This window comes from Zosterops lateralis, assembly GCF_965231275.1.
Source record: "Zosterops lateralis genome assembly, chromosome: 21".
Lineage (NCBI taxonomy): Eukaryota > Metazoa > Chordata > Aves > Passeriformes > Zosteropidae > Zosterops > Zosterops lateralis.
Genome location: NC_139781.1, coordinates 1,697,406 through 1,720,437, shown reverse-complemented (window position 1 = coordinate 1,720,437; position 23,032 = coordinate 1,697,406). Strand labels below are relative to the sequence as shown.

At 48.0% G+C, this 23,032-nt stretch overlaps 1 protein-coding gene across 1 annotated transcript in view; it reads right to left on the bottom strand.

Annotated features, from left to right (window-relative positions):
• The window catches only part of GAB3 (GRB2 associated binding protein 3), a 65,671-nt gene that overhangs the window by 11,762 nt on the left and 30,877 nt on the right, over positions 1-23,032 (bottom strand). Inside the window, exons 2-4 of the mRNA XM_083876298.1 lie at positions 9,466-9,769; positions 2,782-2,995; positions 1,405-1,871 (exon numbers count right to left, since the gene is read on the bottom strand). Coding sequence (XP_083732424.1) covers positions 1,405-1,871; positions 2,782-2,995; positions 9,466-9,769 — 985 coding nt within the window. The remainder of the gene's footprint in view (positions 1-1,404; positions 1,872-2,781; positions 2,996-9,465; positions 9,770-23,032) is intronic.

The following is a 23,032-nucleotide window of genomic DNA, read 5'->3' as shown; positions in this document are numbered from 1 at the left end:
GTTAGCAAGGGCAAAAAATTAAGTTAATAACTTGAGTGCCCTCACTGGGGAAGCTGGTGAGGAACTGCTGCTTTCTCCACGTTTATTTTTCTGATCTTTCTTGTTGAACACGTTTTAATTCAGAGTTTAACCCTTCAAGTGGTTTCAGCTACACTGAGGGTAAGAAAAAGTGGCAGCACTTATTAATTCATTGCTGCCCCCATCAGGCAGAGACAACCCTGCAGCACAGCAGCACAACATGACATTTGGCCACTTAATCCTCCTAGAGACATTTTGGTGTAAATTGGGTTGGAGGATTGTGAAGCAGCTGGCTGGAGCAGCACAGGTGCAGAAGCAAGAGCAGCACCTCCTCTCACAGAGCAACCAAATGTAGCTGATAATTACGAACAGCAATTCCACTGATGGGTGTTTCTCCAGAAACCTTCCAAGAATTGTCTGTACACTGATAAACAGGCTGAGCAGAGATCTCCTGGCTTTCCCTTCTGAGCTGTAAGAGCAAGATCTAACAGTCCCACACATTGTCTGGTCATTCAAAGGGCAGGAGTCTAAAGGATTGCCCTTAAAAACCTACACCTTTTCTCCTCATCAAAACTGACAGTTTTCACATCACTGCAATATACTTGATGATTTCCAGCCAGGTATTCCAGCTGCCTCCCACAGTGTTCTGTGGTTCCATATAATGAAGCTTCCTCATACTGCATATGCTGGTTTTTGACACCATGATGTTCTGGGGTTTAACTGTTGCTCTTGTTTGTGATGATGACATTTCAGGAGCAAGTGGAAAAGCCAGCTCAGCTCAGAGCAGGGTTTGCTTTGCAGCCTTGCCTCGCTCTGTAACAGCAGGTTTGCAGACTGCCCTGACAGAAGTGCAAGGGCACAGTGGGATTTGTTCAAGGACACACAGAGTCCCTAGTTCAGCCAGGATTACATCCCATCCCCAGTGTCTCCCTGACTTCCTGCTCTTTACTCTAAGCTGTGAAAAGACACACAGCTCTCACAGAACAGGCTGGGTGCAGCAAAACAGCAGAGCTCCAGAGGCATTTCCCACATGCCAGCCCACACTTCGACCTGTATAAACAGAGTTTGACATTGCTCGATTCAGTGGCTGACTTCTCATTTTGGTTTCTCTACTGCTTTCTCCTCTGAGGAGGGAGGGAAAAATTAGCAAGGCACGAGGCAGCCTGAAGGGATCAGAGCCAGACTGCTGCCCATCTGTACACACATTGAGAGGCTCCTACAGAGCAGGAGCCAAACCTAAGGGACAGGCCTGAACCCTGCTTGCTGATTCATTGGAAAGTAGCACTTTGTGTTTCACAAAGGGGTGAGGAGGACAGAGAGGCACAACAGGACATCAGAACCTCTCTGTGCACATGGGCAGCTCATCCCTCACATCGCTGCACTCACCTTTCCAGTTCCTCACGTTGTCCAAGCTGGACAAGGAGATCCTTCTGGGCACCAGAGTGACCTGAGCCCTGCAGAGGGCTGCGTGCCCATTCTGGAGGGCCCCAGTGCCCAGCTCGTCCCCCCTCCTGTCTGAGAAGTGTGTGGGCTTGGGCGGGCGCGGCGGCGGCGTGTTGGACAGCACGTCCAGCTGGGTGACACCGTAGGGCAGCGCCTGCTGGCCCTGCTCCATCTGAAACGTCGGGGTCAGCGGTGTCCCCAGCAGTGGGGAGGAGGAGGAGAAGTCACTGGATGGCCCACTGATGTCTGTGCTCCTGGACACAGCACCGGGGGCTCCAGCCTGGTGCGCAGGCCCGGCGCTGCCTGGCTGCACCAGGTACAGGGAGGGCTGCGATTGCAGGGAGTCCACAAAAACATCATCCGATGATGTTTGCTCCAGAGACCTGTCTGAGTTTGACCAGCTGTCACACCTGCAAGGAGACACAAGTCAGGGCCTGAGCTTTCCTGTTCTCCTGGCTGTAAGGACACAGCAAACAAAACTCCCGACCACACGGTTTGGGACAAGATCTGTCCCTTCCCTCTGAGCCAGACGGGAGGCTGGGACATTTTGTGGAGCACCTTGGGCAACAGCAGATGTCTGGAGATCCTCGGCCACCCACCTTGGAAAGGGACAGGACCAACCACTCAACCACTGACCTGTGCTATGAAAAGCACCCTGTAAATTGGATTAGGCTGGTGGTCCCATGTTGGAGCCAGCCCTGAGTGGCAGGGCTCCCTGGGGCTGTGTGCCCCAGTTTTATGCCTGGACAGGAAGAGGGGGGCTCCAGCCTGACACATCTTGCATGTCGTGACAGGTAAAAGAATTATAAAAGAAAGGCCTCAGAAAATCGGGCCTGCTCTGCTAAATTGCCAAAGTTAGCCTGTCACTTCTAAGTAATTCGCAAGTTCCCATGTGAAAACAATCTTGGTATAAGAACTGGTTAGCACAACAACCTATTCCTGGGTTGGAAAACAAATGCACCTGCAATAACAAGGGATTTGTCCCACGAGAATCAGTAAAGAAAACATGTAAACAACCCAAGAACAGATTTCATGGACAAGCAGAACACCTTTTACTAAACAATAGAGTAACTGGCAAGAAAGCCATTAACCAATTAAAGCCGGGTGAGAGGTCTGTAAAAACTGTATAAAATGAGTTGTGATAATAAGCTATAAATAAATATATGAAATAAACTATCTTATTTTAAAAATCAATAATTTTTATATAAAAACGATAAATGAATGAATAAATAAATAAATATAATAATAAATTTAAAAACTGGCATTTCCCGCATGAAGATAACAGAGTCTCGGCCGAGTTTGCACAGCCCCCAGACTCACCTGTTGTGGCTGAGCTTGCCCGACTCGCAGTTGGAGAGGAAGAGGTAGTCAGGGAGGAAGACTGACTCGGACTCACTGGGGGTCTCCTCGGAGGCAGCAGCAGCAGCTCCGTGCTCCACGGAGAAGGAGGGGTCGGCGATGCGGGAGGTGTGCGTGGAGGCGGCCGGTGAGGGCTGTGGGGACGAGGTGGTGTGAGACAGGCTCTCCACAGAACCTGCAATGGCAATGGATGGCCTGGCTCAGGGATGGCTCTGCCTCGCCCTGGCCCTCTGCCTGTCCTGCCTGTCACCACCTTGCTTTGGCACCAGGGATGTTTCATGCTGGAGCAGCGGTGAGTCAAGGCAAGCTCTGGTGCTGGGTACAGGGGAGCTTGATTTTGCTCCCCCTGTATTTATCCTGACTGCAGGAAGTGCAGACTCCTTGCTCTGGGGTCTCCCTCTCCTGCAGGGCCCAGGCATCCCTCCTGCAGCCAGCAATGAAGAACAGACTGCTGAAGAAAGAGCTGAGGCACAGCAGCCTGTTTTATCAAATGAGGGTTTTTTTAGTATCTGATGCAAATAATTAATTATTCATCTCCAATGCTTCAAATTAATGGTGACAAGGCAAGGGATTGATTTCTTGCCACTTTCTTGATCTCAGTAGACAAAACTAAGCCTTCCAGCTAGTGGAGTAGCCAGACAAGCTCTGAACTTGTCTGCCAGCTTTTTATGCCTCTCTCAGCTGGACACCAAGGCACAGGACCAGTGCTGTGCCTGTTACTGTCCAGCTGGAGGCTTCTTGGCTCTGCTGAGAAAAGGGACACTGCTTTTCTGGAGGCCCCAAGGCACGGGGAGCCTGAGCCCAGTGACATGACACTGCAGTGTCCCCAGCATAGAGCTGGGGTCGCAGTGGGGCAGGAGGGGCTGCAGGCAGTGGGGCTGGCCCGGAGCTGGCTGACTTCTCACACCACCAAGGCCACCCTTCAGTGGTGGCTGAGACACTCAGAGCCAAGCTGAACAAAACTTTTGGGGCATTTCAATTCAAAAAAACAAGTGCAAGCCAAACCTCCCACAATGGGCAGCTGTGGGATGGGAAGGGTGTTTTTACAGAGCAGCTCCCCAAAAGCATCTGCTCCTGGCAGCAAGCTCAGACAGTGGCACTAAGAGCACAGGTCCTCAGTTAGGAAATACATTTTTCTTAATGAAGTTTCAAGTGGCTGCATGGCAGTTCCTTCACCAGAGCTGTGTGAGGATGGGGCAGTGCTCACTGAGGGTCCCTGACACCTGCAGGGCTTGGCAGTCCCTGACAAGACACTGCCTGACGCAAAGCTGCAGAACCCTTCTCCAAAATGAAAAACAAACAGAAGAAAACAGCGAGTGCTGGTAAAACCACACAGAGGATGAACACGCCTTCAAAGTGCAGCAGGAGGGCAGATTTCTCTAATGCTGATATCCAGACCTTGATGGAAATGATGGGAACCAGCCCCTGACCAGCTGCATGCATCCTGTGGCCCAAACCCTGCACTGTGATGAGGTCCTGAGACCCTCCAGCAGGTCCAACCTTGTCCCAGCCTCAACAGAGCCACCAGCCCTGGCACTGTACCAGGCTGCTGTAGTCACTTCTCAACCCTGGGAGGTGCTGGGTGCAAGCAGACCAGGAGGGATGGAGAAGGCTGCCAAGACTTGAGTGGTTAGACAGCAACATCACCAAACACAGCCTGAACCCTAAACTCATGCACGTGGTGCAATTCCTGGGGCCATCCTGCACAGGGCCAGGAGTTTGGCTGGATGATCCTTGCAGGTCTCTTCAAACTGAGGATGATTTATGATTCTGATGGTCTAGGGTGCCACACCAGCCTCAGCAGGCTTCACCTCTCATCTTTCTGATGATGGAGAATGAAACAGCTGATCTTCCCTCCCTGCACTATCCTACATCTCATCCCTTTCAACCTGGGAGGGAGCTGCCTCTTTCCTTCCCCTCTTCCAGCATTGATTCCCTCCTGCTTCCTCCAATTAGCCTCAGAGGGCTGGGCAGTGTTGGGCCTCAGGTCAGCAAAGCATGTAAGAACATGCTGAAATTCAAGTGTCAGCAAAGGATTTGCTCTAATTTTGAGCAGGTGCTTATAGCAGCAGGGTTTCATCGGTGATCATCTGGAAGGAATGGCTTTTATGGGGCTTCACATTTGCAAAGCAGAGCTGAGGGCTGCAGCCCTCCCATCTGAAAAATAACTTTTGTTCATGGTGCTGGCTCAGACAGTAACTCTGCTTTTAAATCTTGGACTGTGAGAGCTGTCTTGCAAGCTGACAGTGATCAAATATACAGTGGGCTAACTCCCTAGGGATCTCAGAAAAGCATGTTCACTTCACCATCTGACTACATTTTAAAAAAAACACACCCAACAAACCAACGACTAAAACTGCCACAATGCATAAGAAAGAAATTAATGACATTCTGGGTAATTAACACAGAGAAGGAACAGGCCTGAACTCCATCTGGTACTCACAGGGTTTAGCCATGGATTATCCCATCAGGAAAGGCTGTGAGCTGCAGACCACATGGCAACAGCAGGGAGGGATGGGGACAGCACAGACCTGCCCTTTTCTGACCCTCAGGGGCTCAGGGACCTGCAGCCAGCTCCTCATAGGCTGTTCCTGTCCCTGCCAGCTCTGCTGGTGACCAAACCCTGTGCATTAAAACTACCACCACAGCAGCTGGGCAGAATAAATAAATTATGCATGGCTACTTTCAACAGAGAGAAGGCAGAGAATAGGTTTGGTGCCTGCCATCCCCTTTGCCAGAGAGACAGCAGGGGGCTTCAGCCAAAATAACTGCTTTGGTGGGTACTGACACAAAATGTTTCTGCCCTGAAGTTATGGAGAGAGTCAGCACAGAGGCTGCACAGCATCTTCCACACCGACTCCTCCCATCAATGAAGGGCCATTGCTCTTCAGATTTTTCCCTCTCCTACAGACCCCAGCCGCTCTCCAAGAATTATTATGGTGCAGCAGCAGTGCAGGGACAGGGTGGAACAGGGGTGTTCTCACATCAACCAGCCCCAAAGCTGCACTGACACACCAAGGAGGCAGAAATCATAACTAGAAGGTTTCCTAATGAAACTGGTGGAACAACCTTTCCACCAGTTCCTCCAGTGAAAAGCTGTTAGGTTGTGTCAATCAGTCATGGCTGCAGCTTGCACATGGGATAAACTGTGCCCCTGATGTCCCACAGCCACTTCATGTCATCCCCTCATCCCCCTGATGCCTGAAGGTTCAGCTGTCATGTATTTCAGGTTCTGTGGTGCCCAGGGGTGCAGGTCTGAGCTCACAGTCAGTGTCACTCAGCTCTGCACACAGCAGGGACACAAAACAAATCCTTTTCCTGCTGCACACCAAGGACAACTTTCAGGCCCAAAAGCACAAACAAGGGTGGCTGAAGGGAGGAATAAGAAGAATGGGACCTCACAACCTGCAGCTGGAATTGGACAATTAAGCCCCAAGATGCAAATGGACCAAAACTTATCAAAGTGTGAGACCTCGTGACCAGTTGTCGATTTTGTGACCATTCTAAGTCAAACCTTGGGTGTAGCCCTGGCCAAGCTCTTGTCCTGCCCAAGGTGTATCCTAAAGGCTTTTCAATAAATATCTATTTTATTCTCTAGCTCTCTCCAGTCTCTGTTTCGGATCAGCCTTCCCAAGGCATCACCCCTGCCCCAGACACTCGGGCCAAGCATCCTCTCAATGCCCTTCATGGCCATGGATCCCACAGGGCTGGGGAATGATGGCTCTGTTGGGAGATTTCACCAAAGATGGAAGCAAGATTTTGCCTAGATAGGGTAGGAAAAGCAGGAGCAAGGCCTCTTCCTCTTTCCTCCAGCTGACTCCCCAAAGGTGCCAGCTCCCCTGTCACTTCCAGCATGGCCAGTGACACTTTCTTGTGACAGCAGCCTGTGAGTGCTGCTGGCAGGTCCTTCCTGACAGCCCTCCCAGGTGCTTCCTGACATCTGCCTGGAGCTGCCATCTCATCTCTGCCTCTCAGCTGTCCCCTCTCTTGCTGACCACAGAGCTGTGCTCTCAGGAGCTTTCCCTGCTCTGCATCTGGCTGCCAACACCTCTGGTGTGGGGACCTGCCTGTCCATGCAGCTTCTTTGCTGCTGGAAGGGACAAACTGGGAACAAGAGGACAGGGCTTAGAGCTGAGTCACTGCATAAACCTGTGGCTACACTGTGGGCACTAAGCAGAGAAAGCAGCAGATTGTGTTTTGGCCTCAGTCACAGTGAATTTTCAGCCATGCACACATTAAGAGTGATATGACTCACTCAGCAGGGACGAGTATGTTTTTAAAACAGCAGCATTCAAATTAAAGAAGCATGTGGCATTTAATAGGGCTTTTCTCTTCTAATGTTAATTTTAAGGGTAATTTGTTTAAACCTACAGGTTCTTGGAGAATTTAGGAGATCCTGAAAAGCTGAAGCAATTAGCAACTGCTTGAAATGTGATGTACAACTTGTGGAGATTTAAATCAGAGGATCTGGATGTGCTTGGCAGCCTGACCTGGATACACCCCAGACCTGAGCTCACTGGCAGGATAAATAGAAGCTCTTAGGAGCCATTTGGCATTAGAGACACAGTGAGATGTCTGGAGGCTTAGCTCACACCATCCCTGATGAGGGCTGCAAGTTCAGGTGCCAGACTTTGTACTGAACCAAGGCAAATGCTCAGCACTGCTGAACTTCTTTGAGGGGGGTAATATCTGCCCTGGAAAGCAGTGTCAGCTTTCTCAGCTGACATTTTCCAAGAGCTGTCATTTCTCAGCCATCAGTGCCCACAGTGGCAATCTTTGCTGGAAGAGAAACACCAATGTGTAATAAATACTCTGAGTATTGTCCATGTGCAAGGCTTACAGGCAATAGTGCACTGCACCAGCAAAACAGAGCAGACATTTCCCAGTAAATGCATCTATCTGGGACAGCCACTGTCTTAGCTCCTCTGCCACAGACCACATCCCCCATGAACATCCTCACACAGTGCCAGGAGAAGGCTGCCTACACAACTGACAGACAAAATGATTTCTCTCTTTTCTCTTTTGCATAGAAGGGTTTACCTTAATTTCAGAGTAATTGGTAAAACTGTATCTAAAATAATCCTGCAGCAGAAATAATGATCCAAGAGCAACACCTCAGCACCCACAAGAACAGAACAGTAGGAAGGTGGTTACTGAATATCCCTAATTCCATCCCAGCTCCCAAGGGCAGTAGACTCCAATCTCTACCAGCCCTGCTTTGAAATTTGTATTCATAGGCAGCTTGTAGTGACACATAATCTGTCAGCAAGTTTTCATGGTGGTTTCTGAAGTGAATGGGAAAAGAACAGACATCACATTCGTAACAGGACCACTGCAGTGTTCTTGCCACTCCCATTCCCCTCAGAAGACACTACTCAAAAGGCAGCTAAGCAATGCCAGGAACCATGATAGGTTTTATTTTAATCTTTCTCATAGCCTTTTGTTTCCTATCAAATTGCCTGGTAATGGTGTGGCCACGCAGCCCTTGCAGCCACCAGCAGCACAAGGACCATGGAAGGACAAACTGCCAGGCCCCCCTACCATAACCCCAAACACATCACTGCCCTAGGGCTCGTGTCCCTCCATGACCCCCTTTTCTACTCCTGCACTGCCTTTTATCACACTGAAAGGCTTCACTCTGACTCACTTCCTCTGAAACTCTCGAATTGCTGCTGTATCTGCCCCTTGGAATTGTCAAGGGAAAGACAGATTGCTGTTATCTGAGCCCGATTATCTCATTTAAAAGGTAAGTTAATGATGGTACAGGTCCCCACTTTAATTACTGGCTACATCCATCTCGGAGTGGTTAATTCTTGGCAGCTTTACAAGAAATTCATTCTGCTGAGAATATACAGGTGTAGGGCCTGGCAGGAGAACTGCCTTTATGCTTCACTGGCAGGACCATCTCTTAAGTCTATACACACACTTCTAACACTCCTGTTCTCTGCCTTTTCTTTATTTTCTCTTATTAACAGGCTAAGGCAGCTTAGTATTTCTGTCATTGATTTATGTACAGGCATATACACCCAAGTCTGTGCACATTCCACATCCAGCAAAGCCTGAGAAAATGGCAGTTTTGCAGGATCCTTTTCTGGAACAGGTGTCTTACATTAAGCCAAACTAAATAAATACAGGACATGTAATGAAATAAATGGCCCCAGAAGATAACACACAGTCAGCTTTTCACATAAACAGCATCTTTTCTTATTAAGGACCTGCTGTTTGCCCTAGCAGGAATTGCTTCATCAAAGTGAGACCAGGCACTCAGTGAGTATTTCCACCAAAGGGAGACCCAGCAGCAGCTCCATCAAAGTGAGACCAAGCAGTCAGTGAGTATTTCCACCAAAGGGAGACCCAGCAGCAGCTCCATCAAAGTGAGACCAAGCAGTCAATGAGTATTTCCACCAAAGGGAGACCCAGCAGCAGCTCCATCAAAGTGAGACCAAGCAGTCAGTGAGTATTTCCACCCAGCAGCAGTGAGGTCCCTCAGACCTCTCAGGTCAGGGTTTAGCAATACCTCAGTGCTGTGTGGAGCTACAGGACCCACAACCCTCTTCCACCTGCCCAGCCCAGCCTGGCAGTGAGGTCCACACCTCCTGCCACCCCTGGGCATTTCCCCAACCTCCCAGATGAGCCTGGTCCTACCTGTGCCATCTTCCAGATGTCCAAAGTTACAGATCTGGCTGATGTTGTGCACCCAGGCCTGCATCTCCTCCTCAGTCTTGGCCACCAGGTAGAAGGTGCGGTAGGTGGTCCTCACAATGAAGACGAAGTTGTTCTGGAACTCCTTCCTGATGAAGTTGGGCCCCGAGTGCCTGAGCACCTCGCACTCGTTGAGGTCGATGGTGCGGATGGGTTTTTTGGCGTGGCTGTTCCTGTAGTACTCCAGCACGTCGGGGTTCCCACTCATGCGGCCCCTGCGCAGCACGAACCAGCGCTTCCTCCAGGCCTGCCAGGGACACAGGGGTTACTGCCTCACACCCACCACAGGGACCAGCCCACAGCATCATCAGCAGGGCTGGAAAAGACCCCTCGCACACCCACCACAGCTACCAGCCCACAGCATCAGCCCCTGATGACCTCTCAGCTCATTGAATCCTGTCAGCAACCCAGCACTGCCAAGCCCATGGCACACGGGCTGTGCCCCTGATGTTCCACAGCCACTTCATGTCATCCCCTCATCCTCCTGATGATTTAAGTTTTATCTTCCATGTATTTCAGGTTCTGCACTGCCCAGGGGTGCAGCTCTGAGCTCACAGTCAGTGTCACTCAGCTCTGCACACAGCAGAGACACAAAACAAATCCTTTTCCTGCTGCACACCAAGGACAACTTTCAGGCCCAAAAGCACAAACAAGGGTGGCTGAAGGGAGGAATAAGAAGAATGGGACCTCACAACCTGCAGCTGGAATTGGACAATTAAACCCCAAGATGCAAATGGACCAAAACTTATCAAAGTGTGAGACCTCATGACTGTTTGTCCATTTTGTGACCATTTTGGGTCCACCTTGGGTGTAGCCCTGGTCAGGCCCTGTCCTGCCCAAGGTGTACCCTAAAGGCCTTTCAATAAATATCTATTTCATTCTCTGGGTCTGCCCAGTCTCTGCTTCAGGTCAGCCTTCCCAAGGCATCAACTACAACATGTCCCCAAATATCACATCTGAACGTTCCTTCAAGATTTCCATGGGTGGTGACTCCAAAAGCAGTTACTGCTGGTCCCCAGGCTCTGGCACTCAAAGAAGAGTTTGAGAGCTCCCTGATGGGGGTGACTGCAAAACCCTTGGAGTCATCATCCCTGGAATTCCTGTGGAATTCCAAGGATGAGGACTGGAATTCCTGGAATCCCTGGAATGGACTACTGGTCCCCAGGCTCTGGCACTCAATGAAGAGTTTGAGAGGTCACTGATGGAGGTGACTGCCAAACCTTTGGAGTCATCATCCCTGGAATTCTTGAAGGAACATGCAGGTGAGGTGTTTAGGGACACTTTAGTTATTGAGCAATTCCCTGGGCAGCCTGTTCCAATTTTAGCCACCCTTTCAGTGAAGAAATTTTTCCTAATGTTCAAACTAAAACAACTGAGGCTGTTTCCTCTTGTCCTGTTGCTCATTACTTGGGAGAAGAGCCTGAGCCCCACCTGGCCACAACTTTCCTTCAGGCAGTTCTGGAGTAATAAAGGTCAGGCCTCTCTCCTCCAGGCTGAACAACCTGAGTTCCTTTAGCTGCTCCTCATGCGATTTGTGCTCCATGCTTATTTTCTCTCAGGTTTTACAGCTGTTTTGATAACTGGCCAAATTGTGATTTTTATTTGATGCACTGGAGATCAGAAAACAGGCAGAGAGGGTTGTCCCCGGCAGGTCAAGATGAACATTCTCCCTTCCCCTCACCCTGCCAACATGATGCAATCAGAATGGTCCAACACATCACCATCTCATCCACAGAAGAGAGAACACGTTTTTCTTTGTAAAACCAAAATACCGAGAACTGCAATTACCTGGAAACAAGTTCCTGGGCCAAGGCCAGGGCTCCAGATACCCTGCGCAGCTTCCCTCCCACGGCTTTCAGTGCTATTACAAAGCTGTTAATGAGCTGCCAATTACTTCTGAAAGCCCAGAACAAACCCTTAAGGGAGTTGTAGCGCTAAAAATTAAACAGAAAACTTCAGCATCTTACAAAAGGACAATTACGCAGGCACTGTCAACCTAAAGCAAACCTGGCAAGCCCCGATGTTTTCTGACCCTCGTGACTGAAGGTATGGGTCCCATACAGGCTTAAATGAACTTCTGGCTCTATCAGATGCAGCATCACTCTATAAAGCTACATGCCTGTTCCTAGGCACAAAATAATATACTTTCCCCTTTTTTTTTTCCTTTCCTCAGCGGCTGTTTTTGTTCCTCAACAGTATAAGCACCTCTGTGTTGATTATAGCTGTCACCAACACCTACTCTGAGGGCCAGAAGAAATCAGTCATGATCTCTGTCCCACAGAGAAAAGCCAAAATCAGACATTAGGACCTTTGCCTTTGCCAAACTCCATAAAAACTGTTGGATATGTCAGCCCAAACCAGCCATGCCAGGGAGCAGCCAAAGCTAAGGCTGCAGCTGTGATGGAAACCTGGGAAAGGTGCAGGGGCTCACACACTGCCCAGGGACCTCCAGCAACTGCACAGACACTGCCTGCTTTACCTGCCTTCATGTGAGTGAAAAGTTCATTGAAAGAAACATCTGAACAACCACTGCCACAACCTGAATCTTACCCAAGAACTCTTTGCCAAAGGACTTTATCAAAACGATGTCAATCTGGGTGGTAGCTTGTGTTTGAGTTAAAAATCACACTCATTTTGCATCCAGGCTATTACATCCAAACTGTTCCATTTATTTTGGGGCCTCCTGAAATTATTGTTTTCTTAATGAAGGAGCAATAGGAATGACTAGAAGTTTGACATGTCCCCCAAAGCTTTGTGGGCATTAGAAAGAAGGCTGTATCACAACTACCATCAGACAAGAGCCAACATCAATCTAGAACAATTTCCATCTGCCCCTGGTAAGTGAAACAGTTCGATGCCAAAAGAAAGAAAGAATTTGCAGCAGCATTGGTTGGCCGCCAGCACATTCCTTTGTGTAACACAAGCTATCAGTGTTTTGGTCTTGCTCCTGAATTTTTGACTTTGGGAATTCCAGAGTCGCGTTTGAAAGAAAGAGGAAGAGCTCTGTTTCCATTTCAGTCGGGTTTCTAAGAAAGAGATAGCTCCTTCCACAATCTGACGTCTGTGCTTCTGCTGAGTGAGGGGTGTGAGGTTTAGAGAGCTGCTCCTATGTGTGAGAACTTGATCCACCTCAGCACAGTCAGACAAAACAGCCACGAGCAAACCCCATCTGAGCTGGAAAACAGCTGGCTAGTGAGCAAGGCAGAATGAAAAGCTGAAAAGGACCTTCATCACTTACCTTCTGCCTCAGGACCATGTTCTCATTCGTTTGTACAACAGATCCACTATTTGAGATCTAAATAATTTATTAGAGAACACACAAAGCTCAGTGAGGTAAATTGGCCTGAAATGTAATTTTGCCCTGTGGGTTTTGATTTTTTTCCCCAGAAAAAAAGCACAGAACAACCAATAAACTAACAAACCAACAAATGTGAAATCCCTGACCAGCTATATTAATGCTAACAACTCCCCCATGAGGATAATCCTCATTTTACAGAATGAAGCAGAGGGGAAGGGTGGCTGTGTGCTGGGTCCTTCCCTGCCTGGTGGCCTTGCAGCCCTGCTCCTGGCACAGGGCATGTGCTGCTCCCCAGGCTCTGGCACTCAAAAAAGAGTTTGAGAGGTATCTGATGGGGATGACTGCAAAACAACTGACTATTTGGGATTGCTCTCATCCCACAAAATCCCTTTTGCGGAGAGGGGAAAGCAGCAAATCCCACCAGAGGAGGGGTTGGCATGGCTTCTCTCCCATAGCCGGTGGAGGGCTGGGAGTGCACAGTGCTCCTCCTGCCACTCACTGTGTGCCCACAGCTTCAGCCACCACCCTTGGGGCAGGAGAACAAACAGAGCTGCAGGATCATAGTCCCAAGGGAGTGCCAGCACTTGGGACAAGTTTTCACAGCTTGTAATTTTTTTAAACATAAAGGAACAGTTTTTAAACATATTCCTGTGGAAAAAAAGTTAAGCGGAACTTCATAGCATTTCCTATAAAAAGCCCAAAAAGAGGAAGTTAAAATTCATATGTAGTCAGGTTTGTGAGCAGCTGATTCTAAGCCCACTAAGGCCATGTATGTTAACAGAGGTTCCTGCACAGAGCAGGAGGTGTCAGGGCTGCAGAGCACAGTCCCTGCAGGAGGAATCTGTGCAGGAGTCAGGAGCAGCTCCCAGCAAACACCCTCATGTTCCGAGAGGACATTTTTGGGAGCTCTTTGTGCCTCTCTTTCCAGAGCAAAGGGCCAGCACACACTCCTCAGACTGTGAGACCCTCTCAGAGGAGCTCACACCCTGGCAGCCTGCAGGTCTGGGTTCTAACACCTCATTTACTCACTGGCAGAAATCAGATGAAAAAGACCTCTTCAACCACTCAGCCTTGTCCCCCAGCTGGAGTTATGGTTTTGCTGCTTCAGTTGTGGCTGTTGGTCTGCAGCACCTACCAGCTCTGCAAAATTAACCTCCCCCTGATGAGCCTGCCTGCTTGTCCCTTCCAGTGTGTGCCTGTGGAGCACTCTGGGAGCAGATGAGCTCACTGCCCATCACTCTCTGCTTTAATGCTTCTCTTGGATTTTGTCTCCTTTATTTTCCACTCAGCTCTCACAAACGTCTTCAGCAGTGAGAGGCTGAAACTCATGGTTTATGACCGGGAAAGAAAAATCAATAAATACTCAATTTCAGAGAGGGATACTCCTCCCTTAGGCCCTTCCTCTGCCTCCACAGGCATGTAATTCTATTTAATCTAGAGAATAGAGTAAGATATCTTTTTGCAGCAATTTTTCTCCCTTTGCCTGGGTGCCTGGAAGGTGAGGGGCATTCTCCATTGTGCTGGAAAGGAGCTCCCTCTCCCTTTCCCTGCCTGTTCATACCCACTGCACCTCTGCTTCCTCAAGGCTAGGGCTCATCTCTGGAGGGGAAAAAGCTCCGAGTTAAGCAATGTTTCCATACAGAACAACTTTCCACACAGACTGGCACAAATGGCCTGGCTCATCCTCTGCAAAGGGCAACCACACAATGAGCTCAGGGCACCCAGACAATGGATTTCCATCTGCCACCCTCTGACCGTGGTGCTTTCACAATGACTCGAAATGAACCCTGTTTCAAGAAAGTCACCGTGAGCCCTCAGAGGAGACGTGATGGGTGTGCAAGGGGAAACACCTTCTTCCTTTCAAGGTGAGGCAGCTACGTTAATTGACTAAAAACACCAGCCAGAAAATTTCCTGCACTTTAAGTGCAACGAGGGCTTTGTAATAAAGCACCTCAGAGGACATCCTGTAGAAGCAGAGAGGTGTCCTTTTGTTTCTGTTTCTTTACATGAAGGAATCTGTGGTTTGTGAAGAAAAGGTGACACACATTTTAAAAAAGGAGAAAAAAAATCCCCCAGTCATATGTTGCCTGCTAACCTACACACATTCCCCTTGCCTACTCTACATCCTAATCAATAATATTTATGGTGCTTTACATAAACAAACATCTGGCCCTGAATGACTCACTGCTATTTAATAAACATGAAGTTTCTTTGTTACTCTAAGGGTTTGTTTGGGCATGGAGGGTCAAAGCAAACCCAAAAACTTGAGGATTTTAAGTTCTTAATATACTTGCAGAAAATAAGAAAGCAAACTCTGAATGTTAAATCAATAATGAAACCACTTCATTTTGGGGAGGGAGAAAGGAGCCAGACATTTGGATGAAGAACAATAATTTCACTCATGTGCCATGTCCCTCCTTAAGAGCAGTAAAGAACTGTGCTCCTCACAGTCATTTTGGTGAGAGGCTTCCCCTGAGGACACTGGCAAGGTGGCACAGCATCTCTTTGCTCCTCATGTGTCAGAAAAAGTCTTTTTCTGGCTTAGAGATGGGGCTCCTGACAGGTGTTTTAAAAGATTTTATTCCATTTTCAGTCTCATGAGAAGGATGAGACAGTACAGATGTTACAGTTCACACCATCACAGTCATAACCCAAACTATTTCCTAATTCCAATCCATTATAAGTGTTTCTTGGCCTGTCAGCTTTTGCCACTCAATGCTGCTAATGCTTCTGAGCCAATCACCTATTAAAATACCCCACGTGGGTCTTGCTACAATACATCTTTCACAGTTCTATTTCTCCAAAATATCTAGTCATCATTTGAAACTTGTTTCTAGTTCAGTTTCTCTCTCAGCATTGTCTGTCCTAACCCGTGGCCTTTCTCAGTCAGCACACTTTATTTCAGAGTTTGCACACAGATGCACAAGACCATGTGAGCTTTCAGTCAGGCTTTGAGAATCCTCCACAAATCCATTTCCCACACTGGTGCAGGTAGAAGTTGCTCACAGGGCAGCAGTGCTGTGCCCTCCTCGCTCTCCCCACGGCTCCTGGATGCCAAGGGGCTCTCCGAGAGAGAGGAAATGTGGGTGCTGTGCCCATGCTGCTCACATGGGACCCTGCAGTTTGCAGGGGAAGATGCTGATGGAATATCTTATCCCACAGGATCTTGTTGTGGGGATAAGATATTCCTGAGTGAGCTCACTGAGTGATGCCAGCTCCAACAAGCACTGCCACAGCAGGAAACCACCTCAGCTCCTCACCCAGGGGCTGCAGTGTGGCAGATGGCTCCACAGGGTCCTCTCCTGGGGTCTAAAGGGCAGCCAGGACCTCACTGTGGCCTCAACACTTGACACACCTCACTGCTCACCACTGTCCCCAGGCCATTGGGCTGATAAAGCCTTGCCTGTGACACAACAGCAGCAGAACACTCCAGAAGTGGTGGCAGGATGGCAATCCATTTTAAATGTCTTTGTTTGACAGTGACATCCTGCAACAGGCCACCAGCTGCCCTCCCCACTGCCAGCCCAGGGCATCACACCTCTGCTCCTCCTCCTATTCTGACAGCAGTGGTGCTGACAGCTTGGAGCTTTCCTCATGAACAGCTGCCCTGCAAATATGTGCAGGCTCTCTGAGCTCATTTACAGAAAGCATAAGGAGCAATCAATATGAAATTAGTGCTGAGTGCCAGCCCAGGGCAGGAGCCCCAGGGGCTGCACCTCCCAGGAGAGGCTTGTGGCCAAGGGGGGTTTGTCAGGAGCACCAAGGGACCATCCAACAAACCTGACAGCACCTGTGGGGAGCCAGGAAAAGACACAGTTGGTATTAGTAAAGAAATGAAGTAACTCCCCAGCTGCACTTGGCTGTGTTTCACTGGGACTAACAGGATGGTAAAGATCTCACTCCTTTCCAGGAAACAAGTGGAATTTCTGTGACTCAGCATCACTGCAAAGCTGGGCCCAAAGTGATCTGGAGAAGTGATGTAAAATCAGGCTAAGGAAAACATCACAGCCAGCTGTGGTGTGATATCTGCACAGGTCTGGGAACAGCCACCTTCCATCTGGGCTGCCAGCACATCTAGTGGACTGCCAGCTCTCATGAGGAGGATGCTGCAATGGGTGAACCAAAGCCCTGGGAGGAGGGAAGCTGATTTTGGCCAGCTGACCTGTCCTGGGCAGGCAGGTGAGCCCTGTCCCACCTGTACCCTGCATGCTGCAGCCTGTGACTCCAGGCACGGGGTACCAAAGCACTGGGGCACCAGGGCTGGACTGGACTCACACCATGAGCACCCTCATGAGCATCCTCACACCCTCTGTTTCCTTTGGCCTTCCTTTTTCACTTCTAGTGGGGCTATGCAACAGGTCCCAGCTCAGAGCAGAGTTCCCAGCAGCAGCAGACAGCACTGCAGTGATTATTGCCCTCCAAGGACCTCCTCCCACCCACAGCCCTCTGCTCCTCCAGTACCATTTTCCTTCCCAAATGCAAAACATGAAAACAGTAATTCCTTTAAGCTGCCCCTCAAACCACACCTTCTGACTGCTGCTACAGTTCTGCAAGCATTTAAGCTCCCTGACAGTGAAGGCTTACAGGCAGGACTCTTTACATGAGGATGTTTACAGCCTCCCCAGCTAGCCAAGAGTTTTAGTTCCATATTTCTCACAGCATGTTTATATGTAGCATTTAAAATGACATTGTTATAATCCTGAATGCAGTTTAGCTTTCTGGAGTGCTTTTTTTCACCTTTGAATGCTGAAGCACTCCATAACTGGTACATGATGGTTACAGCCTCCATCTGTTGGGATTTGTTCAACTGTCCCAGGACACACCTGCCTCTGAAGTCACACTGTGTTCCTGATAATCCTGCTCCTCCACACACCCACAGGGATGCACTCCCATCTGTGTGTTTGGCTTCAGCCAATCTGCAGAGACACTTCTGCATCTGAAACCCTTTTTTAGCTGTATAAGGTGGGAGAGGTTGGCAGACAGAGATCTGCTGGTCTGGCCTGGTGCCACTCCTCTGGTCAGCTAAACAACAAAATTTGGATTTCTCAGGATGCAGGATGGGGCTTTTTACAGAAACAAGCTGAAAACAGAGAGAAAGGAGAAACTTAATATACTGACACAGGTCTTCCTGGATTTAATCATTAACTTTGTTTTCTGTAAGTGGAAAAAACGCTGCTGAAGCTTTAAGTTGCCAGACAGGAATTCCTATTTTTACATAAAAAGCACTTGTGTAAAACGGTCTGGAAACTCTTAAGATCCTCCTGACTTGTTCACAATAAATTCTTTAATATTAACTTCAGTAATAAGACATAATCTTGAAAAAAGGTAAATTTGGATTTCTTAGAATGGCTTTAACCCAAAAGTCTTGCAGAGTCTTAAAGGATTTTTGGAAGATTCTGCATGGATCTTTGAGATCTTAATGAAAAATAGGTTGCTGCCAGGTTGTTTAAGAAACAAGAGTTCTGAAATACAAACGCCGGATATAAACATCTGCTGAATAACTGAGTCTAGCTAAGTCACAGGAGTCTTCAGTCATCTTTGGAAACAAGTATAGGAAAATGTATATACCAAAGGGACTGAACTTTGGACAAATTTTCAGCAAATTTGCTGAACTAATAGCTTTTATGGAAGGACTCCAAAGCTGCTTTGCTAAGGAAAGGAGCAGGGGCTAATCCCCTTTCTTGTCACTTGCAAGCTCAATGTCAATACAGATGTGCAAAGCAGTTAAAGACCAGAAAAAACTGCCTGGAGATTGCGCCCTGCCTCAGGCTATCTGGAGTCCCTCTCCCTCTGTTTTACTTGGAACTGGCAGTTTTCTCAGTATTCTTTACACAAACAGAGCGAATTTTGCTGTTTCACCTTGTTAACTGAACATGTGGTGTGAGGTCAGCAACAGCCGCCAGCCTATCTACAACTGCCTGTGCTCACATGATGCTGCAGCTCCAGCACAAACAGGAAATTGGGCAAAGTGACTCTTTTACTAGGGGACCACAACACTACTTTTTCTTTTAAAAAAAAAACCCTGTTCAACAACACGCTGTCAGACCTGCTGAAGAAAAGCAGAGTAGCCAGCAGCAGCAGAATGAAAGCTGCAAGAAGTTTAAATTGTAGCACTTTTGCCTGACCATAACAGTGAGGCTGAGGAAATGCCCCCACGTTCAGTGTCCTGCTCAGCTGATCTGGCTGCACAAGGAGTGAGGAGCCTCCACATCCCCTCCAGAAAATCTGGGCTGTTCTTTCTGACATGCTTATTGACTTCACGGCTACACGCTGCAAAGGCTTTGACCTCTGCACTTCATTTCAATCCTAAAATTGCCTGGAGAAAGGAAGTGTGAGGGAGGCAGGCAGAAAAACAGGGAGGAGGAACACATGTGTGGGAGGGCTTGCCATGGAGAACAGGTCACTTCTGCTGAAAATAATCAAAGTAAGAATCAACCTTTCTGCACATATGGGCAAAGAGAGAAAGAAAAATAGGAACAGGTCTAATCTCACAACAGCAGCTATGTAGTGTCCAGATGAAGCTCTGTTTTTAGGCATGTGGAGGGGGGCACTGATTTAATTGCATGCTCCAAGGTACACAGACTCGGAGATCTCCTGTGGGATCTATATTGGCGTGAAATCAGTCCCGTGGGAACCACCCGGCCTTTGCGGTGACATTTCAACTCCACTGATGCAAATGGCAAAGCTCCCGTTTGCTCTGAGGGGGCCAGGTCCTCCTCTTGACAGGAAGCTTTGAGAAATCCAGAGATTCCCAAAAATGGAAACACGATATGAAGAAATGATCTGAATAAAGGAAATCTGCCTCTGGACTTACGAGGAGCTTTTCTCCCAACCACACCAGAAGATGAACTCTCCCTTCATGGGTCCAGCCTGGCTTTTGTGGCTTGCCCTCAACTGATTTCTCTCCAGCCAAAGGGCAAATATCTGCTGGTGAGGGACTTCAGGCATGGTAAAAGCTTCTGTTAGGGGGAAGGCAGCTGCCCCCATAGCTCCTACCCTGGCCATATCATCATTGTGCAGCACAAACACCCAGCTCAACATGGGCAGGGTGGCAACCTGGGGACCATAGTGGGCTGCCAGGAGTAGAGAGTGTCTGGAGCACTGGGAGAGGAATTCAACCAGAAAACAAACAAATTAGGGTGAGATAAAGTGAAGTTTGGAAAGGTCTGTGTTTGTCCCAGAACTGCAGTTCAGGTCTCTGCAGCTTCCCACTGGAAGCAGTGCTGTGTGATTCAGCTGCTCAGCCAAAGCCAGTCATCGCTGGCCAGATTCCCTGGGTGAATATTTACAGAAAACAAACCAGATTATAAACCAAGAGTTATTTGTCAGGCCTATTTAGTAAATATTGTAATTGTATTTAAGAGCACACCAAGTGTGTGGGCAAGGCACAAACCAAAACAGACGGTGGAATGTGCTGGATGAAGTCTCTACATGGCATGTACACAAGTACTGATGTTTTTTAAAGGGGGTGTATTTAGGTGGCCCAGGCTTCCTCTATAGCTGGTTGAGTCGAACCTCAACAACCTCAGCTGAAGGTGCTCAATAGCTAGTTTTACACCCATTTGTTCATTTTAAAGTACATTATTAGAAAACCAGCTACACTATGGAATTTATAATTCTATTTTGATTGTCTTCTCAAGAACTACATTGTGATGCTTAACCTTTAATTATTCTCCAGGCAGTGTTACATCTCCACACCTGGGTTTACTTTTTTAAAAGCTGTCTTAAATTAGTCTGTGCTTTAACCTTGACAGGAGGCAGAGCTAGTTTTAAAATATTTTTAGACTTGCTGTTTTGTTCTCCTTAGTTTGTGTAAAAGTGGTCATCACTCACACGGCTCATAACATACAGCACCCACTGCCTGTCATTTTTTATTTTAAAACACATAAATGTTAGGAAACATAAAAACAGTGCTCCTTGTGCCAGGTTTTCTTTTTTTCTGTTTAAGAATTCTCTGAGTTGTCAGTACTTTCTTTGTTGCTGTTGGGCCCCATGTGTCATCCAAGGAAAAAGAGTTTTAGGATGAAGGGTTTGAAGGAGCAGCTTCACCCTGGGAGCTCCTCTTTCCTTTATGTTTTAGGTGTGTTTCACAAAGTCAGCTGGTTAAAGTCAACTCGAGTATCCAAACACTGCTTGTGTAAACTTCCCATACTCGGGAGATAACTGTGCTCTGGGAAGGCAATGCTGCTGGGAAATTCTGCGGAAAAAATCGCTTTTCTCCTCAGTGCTCTGCCTGCCTCACACCTGCCGGTGGAGCAGAGTGCTCCAGGGGAGCTGGGAATGAGCAGCAGGGCACAAATGGCTCAGAGTTGTGCTGCTCACAGGATCACACAACACCCTGCACCCAAAGGACCATCGGGTCCAGCTCCTGGCCTTGCACAGCACCATCCCCAGGAGTCACACCCTGTGCCCCAGAGCATCACTCAAACATTTCCTGGACTCTGCCAGCCTTGGTGCTGTCACCACTTCCCTAGGGAGCCTGTCACAGTGCCCAGCCACCCCCTGGGTGAAGAAGTTTTTCCTGATATCCAGCCTAAACCCACCCTGACACAGCCTCATGTTGTTCTTTGGTCCTCTCACATGTCACCAGACAGGGGACCAGTGTCTGCATCTCTTTTTCCCCTCATGAAGAAGCATCTTCATCATCAGCCCTTTCTCTTCTTTGCTACTGAGATCAGTCCTTCCCATTGCAAATCTAATGTAGGTCAAGCTTTTTTCAGCCCCCTGTCATTGCTGCAACTTTTGCCATGATGTGGAGATGTGAATGTGGCCAGGGCTGGCATATACTGTATTAACCCTGCTGCTGAAAAAACTCAGCATGGCAAATAAGGTCCTAAGAGCATATGTGAAGTTTATCTTCATTTCCATGACTTCTCAAACTTCCCTTGCCGAACCAAATGATGAAATCACAACATGTTCAGAAATATTAAATCATTTCCTCAACATCTGAATATAACGGGCTGCAGAAGGAAAACAATCACTCCTGGCATGCTGCACACTTTTAACACTCTGAATTCTGGTATCCCCAGTATATTTATAGGCTTACCACCTCTCAGGGTGGTATCTGTTGGTTTTCTTACCCTCTTTTGTTTGTGTTAGAGCCAGGATGAATACATGAAAATCACAGTTTCGCGTTTGGACTCAGTGTTTATTAACTCCTATCTATGGCACAGCCTCACGAGTCATGAGCTCTAATAACAAGGTAGAAAACGGAGGTAAAATGGATGGATCTAACTCTTTCCAAGGATATTTAAGCACTAATCACCCAGTAACAAGATGACACCTGTATTATTTATATTTCTGACCCAATAATGACCACCCAAAGCCTGCAATGCAGGGCTTTTCACCCAATTAGAAGAAAACCACCTGAAACCAAGAAGAAGGTGAAAAAGAATGACTTAGACAATGCCCTAAATCCTCCATCTTGCCCCATATATATCACTATAGAATAAAACCTTAAATATAAGGTTTTCACCCTGTGATATCACACACTTCTATTCAAACTCCACACCCACAACCCCAGTGCTGTCACTCAATTTTGGAAGCCTGTTTCACGGCCTCAAGTCAAATGCAGTGTTTGCTTGGGGGTCAGAGTCTTTTAGCACAGAAAGCCTCAAAGTTTCAGCCTCCAGAGTTCCAGCAGGTACCATCCAACAGCTCCTCACCAGCTTTCCATGGTCCTCCCTGTGCTGTGAAAGGGCAGCTCCTACATGGGAAATCCTGGCAGGGAGAGCAACAGGGCCGCCCCAAACAGAAAGGAGAGAAAGAATGAAAAAGAAAAGTGCTCATTTCTGCAGAACTCCATGGGTTTCATACCCTTAAGCTGCTGATAAAGATTCAGCTTGCAAGAGGACAGGCCAGCTTTCCTGAGCAGGTGCCTTCTCTTTAGGGTTATGTTCAGCCAGTTTGCCAGGGATTTGTAATGCAGATCTTTCTTGTGAGTACAGCGGGAGTAAAACTCACTGCCAAACTCCACAAATAGTGGAACAGTTTGGGAGTAAAGACAGATTTCAGAAATGAAAGTTCAGCTTGATGTATTGGGAACAACGTGCAATTAATGTGCTCAGCAATGTCTTAAATATGAGCAATGTGGGAGAAGGGTAATAGCTCCCTTTCTATCATTTTTCAACCTGTCAGCACACTAATCTATGAAACACCAAAATCCAGATTCTCAGCAATGTAAACTGGCAAATGTGGCTGAAGGCAGTGATG